Genomic DNA, 7,500 nt, shown 5'->3' with positions numbered 1-7,500 from the left:
GAATATACTTAGGGCGCAGTTAGGGACAAGGGAGAGATTACGAAGTGAAGTAAAAGTCATGCTTCAACTCAGCACAAATGAACCCTTGAGGAGTTGTTTGTAATATAGGATCAAGAAATTAAGTTCTTGAGGTGTTAGTCAGCGGTTTAAGGGTAAGGAGCGAAGCCGTGACAGAGTTTAGGTCGAGGCACTGGGCGGGTTGGGCAGTCAGTCACGCACTTCCTCAGGTGTGAGGCAGCGTTGCTAGACAAAATGTTGAACAATGTGGTTTATTCTCTTGTCCGAAGCCCAGGTGTATATAAATGTAATTACGCTTAGTGTTTGTTTCTATGATAATAATCAGTTATTTGATAGCACTGATAATGATACTTATTTGTTAAGTATGGATGATGCTTCATTATTATTGTTGAGTTAATGGGACATGTAACTAGTGTTTATTATTAGTTGATGAGAGAGTGATGCATGAGCTTACTCAGCGGGGCACTGCAATTTAGTAAAGAGGTGTTATGCTGTGTGAATGGTTGCAGGAGTTAAAGAAGGCGAGGGTGACCGGCCGTGATGTGCAGAGTTTCATCAACGAGTCAACCTGAGTGACATCAATGTGAGGGCAGAGTTGCTGCCTAACAAGTGGAACGTGGGTTGCTAATTCTAGAGGATATAGCTACTAGTCGTTTGGCATCTAGTTGGACTGGAAGTGGAGCATAATAGTGATGACTGGGTAAGTGTGAAGTGTGTTTCATGTACTAATGTGGAAATATAATGAGCATTTGAGGTAAGTATCGTTAATCTATTCCTCATTGTTGTGTGGTATGGTTCACCAGAATATTCAACTACTCCCAGGTGGATGCCTTGTCTTTTGAGTGGTTTCCGCAAGGACACAGGGTTCTCTACAACACCTCACAATAAGACCGAAAAAAAAAAAAAAAGTGGAGAGACGTGCGGTGGAAGAGGACGTGTACTCGTACATAAAGGAGAAAGAGTAGTGGGGGATGAAGATTACAGCGTGGTTGGGGGAGGAACGAGGTAAATAGAATGGGGAGGGATGCAAGAGCGTGGAGATGCACCTACCACGGAGGAGGCAGATTGGTCGGAGAGGTGCACGGAGAGGGTAAAGGGCAAACAGAAAACGGAGGGAATGGAATGGGAGGAGAGGCTCACAGATAGTACAGGGAGGTGGGGCAAAGGAGGAACATTGAGGCAGGCGTGGGTAGGCCAGCGGAAAGTGTTTGGACGAGGACGCAGCAAAGGCACGGTACAATAGAGCACACAGACAGCTGAGGGAGTGGAGGCGGGGTAAAGGTGAAGTAGTTGATGTAGCGAGGTCTACGAGTAATTTGGAAGAAAACTGATGCGGGCAGATAGACGCAGAGGAGCTGGCTGGTGTGGAGGGGAGGATTGATGACACGCGGATAACAGACACATCTCGGCCTTACCTATTTGATTTACATTATTTATCACTTAAGTCTCAAGCTGGGTACAAACACGCGAACAAAACACCGAGGCATAACTCCATCGTGCAACAAAGAACGCCGCTGTGGATGTGCTCTCGTAATGACACCGCATAACATCCGAGCGAGCACAGATTCTAAGCGTCTGAGTTCTTTCCCGCCCCGTCAACAGAGGCTCTCAGAATGGACATAAGAGCATAGGTAGATAAGGAAAGCTGCAAGAAGCCATCAGGCCTACACTCAATCTCGGCTCATGGGAAGATGAGACGCATGAATATCCGCCACGCGACAATTTTCATATTCCGTACACATAAATGCTTCGTTCTCTCATAAGTATTATTTTCAAAAGCCACTAAGATGGTTAATCTGACTCTCGCAGATATTTATTCTCACTGGTTGTGCAAAATCCTTGTTAAACAACTACTAGAATCATGAAAACACTCTTGCAAACTAATAATTTCTACTAGAGCTGTTCAGGCAAGTCAAAACTATTGAGAATAATACCCCTCTATACAAGTCGACTAACACGGTCTTGTTACTACTATTAGAATCACGAACACACTCTTGAAAATCCCCAATAACTTCCACAAGAGTTGTTTAAATGAGATACCGCAACTGTTGAGAATAAGATCCCGGTACTGTACTAAACATTTTCACACTTTGGTACACGTCTCCTCGTCAACCAACATAGCTGTCTTACTACAACTGAAAAAAAAAAAAAAAACTCTTGATCCCCCCATAAACCTCCACTAGAGTTGTTCAAACGAGTCGAGGAAACACGCAAAAACTCTCAAAAATAAGTTCTACTATTACACTAAACACTTCCACACCTTGATATAGACTTATCGTCGCCTAACGCGCACTTGTTACTGAGTTCTGCTTTGATTACTACACGATATATACTCGTAAAAATCTTAATCATAGTTAGCGATGTATCCTGCAATGGCCATGTACTGATGTGCCTCTCATTCCACAGCGTCCCTTGGTGCAGCGTTGTAGCGTCACTGATCTTTTGTTACTTGGCATAATATTCCTCTGAGTCAAGGGTTCTAGGTAGATAAAGATTCTCTCTCTCTCTCTCTCTCTCTCTCTCTCTCTCTCTCTTAGACAATGAAACCTCCTCACTTTACATTTTTTTCCACTCGGCCATCGCGCAGATTACTTAAACATTTTTTTAAGTCGGTAATGAAGTGAAGTTTTTACTCCTCCCGGATATACGTGGAACAGATTTTAATGCAATTATCTGCATCGTTTGTTGAACCGAGTGGGAGGGAATTATTAACTTTAAATTTACTTGATTAACTCGGGCCTAGTTTGGACAGAGAGAGAGAGAGAGAGAGAGAGAGAGAGAGAGAGAGAGAGAGAGAGAGAGAGAGAGAGAGAGAGAGAGAGAGAGAGAGAGAGAGAGAGAGAGAGAGAGAGAGAGAGAGAGAGAGAGAGAGAGAGAGAGAGAGAGAGAGAGAGAGAGAGAGAGAGAGAGAGAGAGAGAGAGAGACTTTTAAATGTTGCAGATGATTAAGGGAACAATGAAAGGGAAAACAACCATATTATATTTCCAGAGTCTGTCAGTAAGTACTTCGCACCACGCCCCTCAGACCTCAATTTCCGCCCCTAGCCTCCCCCTGATTGCCATTAGGAATATGATGGACTCCTAGGCAACGCTTCCTTAATGGCACTCTTCGTAATCCCCCGAGGCGCCTCCCACTTGCGTTACACAAGCGACTCAGGTGAAGAAAACCGTACTTTACTATATTTCAATTCCGCTTTGTATTAACTTTCTGCCTACACCTGGTAATGATAAGCAAGGAAGTGGTTTTTAGTACTTGTATATCATATTTAAAAGTACATTCCTTTGAGTTCAACATCGTGACATAAAAGAACCACCACGTGTAGGCCCGACGGGTACTTGCAGCTCTCCTTATTTTCTTACGTTCTTAAAAGGAGGAAACAAATGAAAGGAGCGAGTGGTAGAGAGAAAAACGCAGAACGAAACAGAAATAAACTCGATCTCTTAGCCTCTGCAATACTTTAACCATGGCAGCATGAAGGTGGACTGGAGAAAGCCCGCGCGTGGTGGAGATAGCTGCAGGGAACGAATGACAAGCGTGGGTAGTGGAAGGGAAACAGAAAAAAAGAGGAAGAGGAAGAGAGGGGGAGAGAATGTAGGCGGTGGAGAGTAGGGGCGTGAGTGGTGAAGAAAGAGCAGTGGGAGGCGTAGTACGAGAAAAGAGCGTGGGAAGCAGATAACAGAAGTACATAGTAAGTACTTGAAACAACAGATGTGACAGCTTACGTGACGCGCGTAGGCATGGGGACAGAAACACCTGAAGAAGGGAAGCTGTAAAAAACATTACAGAGAGAGAGAGAAAAAAAAAAAAATACAGGGATACAATGAAAAAAGTCCATGAAACAAGGTAGGTGTATGATGATGATGATGATGATGATGATGATGATGATGATGATGATGAGGAGGAGGAGGAGGAGGAGGAGGAGGAGGAGGAGGAGGAGGAGGAGGAGGAGGAGAAGTGGTTCAGAAAGAGAAAAAGAGAAGAGGCGAAAAAGAGGCGGGAAGAGAGACCTGTGGGTGTCGCTGATCGAATAAAATAGAAAAAAAAATGAGAACTAAGTAGAAAAAACGAAGGTAGATAGAGAGAGAGGGTGGATATGGATGATGGAATGAAGCAGAGCAATGAAGAGACAAAGAGACAGACCCACACTGGAATGGAGAAACTAGATGAAGAACAACGGACGGAGAACACTAGATAGTCTTGTTCTACTTACCTGAAGGTGGACATCATTGAGAGAGTGAGTGGAGGAGCCGCCGCCGCCATAGGTCACCGGAGAGGATGACCCGGACATTGACCTCTGTTTCTCCACTCCTCGGCGACACCCACCATCCACGCTGTCTAATCCTGCGGGCAAAGAAGTATTAAGTGTGAGGGCGGTGGTAAGGACGTGTGTGTGTGTGTGTGTGTGTGTGTGTGTGTGTGTGTGTGTGTGTGTGTGTGTGTGTGTGTGTGTGTGTGTGTGTGTGTGTGTGTGGGTGGGTGGGTGGGTGGGGTGGTAAGCGAATTACTGGTGGTAACGAGTACTGCTAGAAAAGTCTTGTTATATAATGTTAATAATCGTTACATATACGCACGTTTGTAACTCTCGACATGGTTTTGTGTGTGTATGTGGAGAGAGAGAGAGAGAGAGAGAGAGAGAGAGAGAGAGAGAGATGAGAGGAGAGAGAGAGAGAGAGAGAGAGAGAGAGAGAGAGAGAGAGAGTAGCGAGAGAGAGAGAGAGAGAGAGAGAGAGAGAGAGAGAGTTTTAATGCGTTTTATTAAGCCGAAACTCGTAATGATACTACTACTATTACTACTACCACTACTACTACTACTACTACTACAACTACTACGATTGCTATTGTTGCTGATAATAATAACAATGATGATAATAACAATAATAATGATAATAATAATAATATAATAATAATAATAATAATAATAATAATAATAATAATAATAATAAAATAATAATAAAAACAGAAGGATAGGAAGAAAAGAACAACAACCAAGCGATAATTACCTCGCGTAACAACGTTTGTACAACAGGAAAAAAAAGAAAAAAAAAAGTTAAAAAAAAATCCTACTACACCACACCACAGCCTACCACACGCTACCACACCCTACCTCACCTCACCACACCTTACCGTAGCCTTTTACACCCCACCACACTCCTACCACTCCCTCCACACCCTACCACAGCCCACCACACGCTATCACGCCCTACCACAGCCAATCACAGCCCACCACACCTTACCACAGCTCACCACACCCTACCACAGCTCACCACACCCTACCACACCCTACAGCCCACCGCACTCTACCACACCCTGCCACAGCCCACCATAGCCCCGTTCCAGTGGTCCGCCCCTCCACCTCACCACTGCCTCGAGGCCCAAGTCTTTCCTGATTAGGTAACTCAATCAACAAGAAATACTGAGTAGATGCCAGGTATGGTTGGCGATACAGTATTGTCCACACACACACACACACACACACACACACACTCTCTCTCTCTCTCTCTCTCTCTCTCTCTCTCTCTCTCTCTCTCTCTCTCTCTCTCTCTCTCTCTCTTTTATCGTTATCTCAGCCAACTGCTCCCTTGTCCTCCTCATCACCCCAGTAAATAGCTCACCACTTACACAGAAGCACGTCTCCTTTCCTCTTTCTCCCCATACACACGCTTTCCTCTTAGCTAAAATCTAAAGGCAGCGTCATTGCTTTGAGTAAAATAAAGAATTCCCATACTCCCGGTGCTAATTTCTATCACAAGCGCCTCGTTATCCTCAGCTGAACAGATCCTCCAAATTAAAGTTTCCGTAATCACAAAAAAAAAAAAAAAAAAAAAAAAAGACGAAGTTAATTTACAACGAATATGCATTTACTTTTATTAATATTTCCCTCTCTCTTCCCCCGTTTTCAGGAGTGCTCTCGTTGTCACACAGACGCAGCAGTTAATATTACACACTTGGGCTCTCCATCGCGTGGTATTCTGCTCTTAACTGCAATATTACATGTATTCCCTATCGAGAAGCATTATTTCTCCATTTAATTGCCTCGTATATTACTATTTTCATATCATCCCCGCTACTCGGACCCTCAAACCCGTATGCTTTGCTCTCTCATCCCCCGTCCTCCCTGACCCCCGCCGCTGCTCGCTACATCCAACGGTTACTGGGAAAAGTGCGCTCCATTTGCTTACTTCAATGGCCGATCAAATGTGCCTCGTCTGTCGTGACCGGCGGGGCGAGGGCGAGAAGGGGACGAGGCAAGTCTGCACGAGTATTGAACGCAGAACACGGCGAGTTAGGGTTGGTTGTGAAATTACCGGGAAAATAATGCAGAAATTTGAACAGTGAATCTGCGTTGAACACCTGCACAATTTGTTATACCAGGGTTTAACTTATTTACCTTGAGACGCGGATAGGAATGTCTTCTGTAATATAATATGTGAAGAATGCGCAATGACAGTTCCTCCTCTTGTACACCAGCCGGCCGCTAGCATCTGATCTCTTAATCCTCTTACACCACTAGGCATGGCGTCTGATGCTGGTACACTCACGAGTCACTAACGAGGGTATTTGCGTCTCTTTCCTCTAATATTCCTGTGCTGAAACGCTCGTTCCATAATCAAGTGTTGAACCTTTTCACTGTGATATGCTGATATGCAACATTTCACAGCTCTTAAAGCACTGTTCATAATCTTTACAAGAATATACAAGAGATGAAAAAAATGCGATTAAAAATATACCTTCTGATAATCTCTGTGATCTTTGAAAATAATCCTGGTGAGAGAACAAAAGGGACTTATGGCCGTATTCTTACAACACTTCATCAACTAATCCTCACTACTTTACCAGAGCCTCGTGAAAAGTCAAAGAAATTTTTCAAGAGTGTTTTCATGATTCTAGAGATACTTCAATGCAGATTTTATGCAAGTACATCATTAGTGGCAAGTAACACATATCAGAACCTTACTATCTCTATACCTTTTGGAAATTGTTGGGTTGAGAGAAGAAAGCACGCCTGATGAAAGGCACAAAACACGAGACCGCGACAAGGGTAATTGTGTTTTATTCTGAGTTTCACGGACACGTTTACTACTACAGACTCTGAGGCAACACTGACAACAGCTACACAAAATTATTGAAGACTTTACTGAACATTCACATCCGTTTTGGGTTCATACTGAGCCATAATCTTTATCTCCAAACATATTTCGTTGAACGTGATGGGAACATTCAGCATTGTGCGTCTTCATTGTTTTCTTTACAATATTCTTCCTATCGACTCCTGTCTGCAAGTCTATACGAGAGAATGAAAACAAAACAACTAGAATTGCGCTGTCGTATGCAGTACCATCAAGTCGAACGAAATTCCTTTTAAATACATAGGAAGTTTGTAAAGCTGCTGCTGTCAGACAAAGGGAGCGTGGGAAGCTTCATCCAGGAAATCTGCAGGCGTGAAATGTCAATGAAAAGAAAAGCTGATATTTTTTACAGAC

The 7,500-nt window shown here is 43.7% G+C and overlaps 1 protein-coding gene across 4 annotated transcripts in view; it reads right to left on the bottom strand.

The window, feature by feature from the left end:
• The window catches only part of LOC135090095 (rho guanine nucleotide exchange factor 18-like), a 175,981-nt gene that overhangs the window by 42,439 nt on the left and 126,042 nt on the right, over positions 1–7,500 (bottom strand). For all 4 annotated transcript variants that reach the window (XM_063986435.1, XM_063986452.1, XM_063986425.1 and 1 more), the window contains exon 6: positions 4,230–4,360. In XM_063986435.1, coding sequence (XP_063842505.1) covers positions 4,230–4,360 — 131 coding nt within the window. The remainder of the gene's footprint in view (positions 1–4,229; positions 4,361–7,500) is intronic.

Source organism: Scylla paramamosain, chromosome 3, assembly GCF_035594125.1.
Source record: "Scylla paramamosain isolate STU-SP2022 chromosome 3, ASM3559412v1, whole genome shotgun sequence".
Taxonomy (NCBI): Eukaryota; Metazoa; Arthropoda; class Malacostraca; order Decapoda; family Portunidae; genus Scylla; species Scylla paramamosain.
Note: the sequence above shows the minus strand (reverse complement) of the source record. Positions and strands in the feature narration are given on the sequence as shown.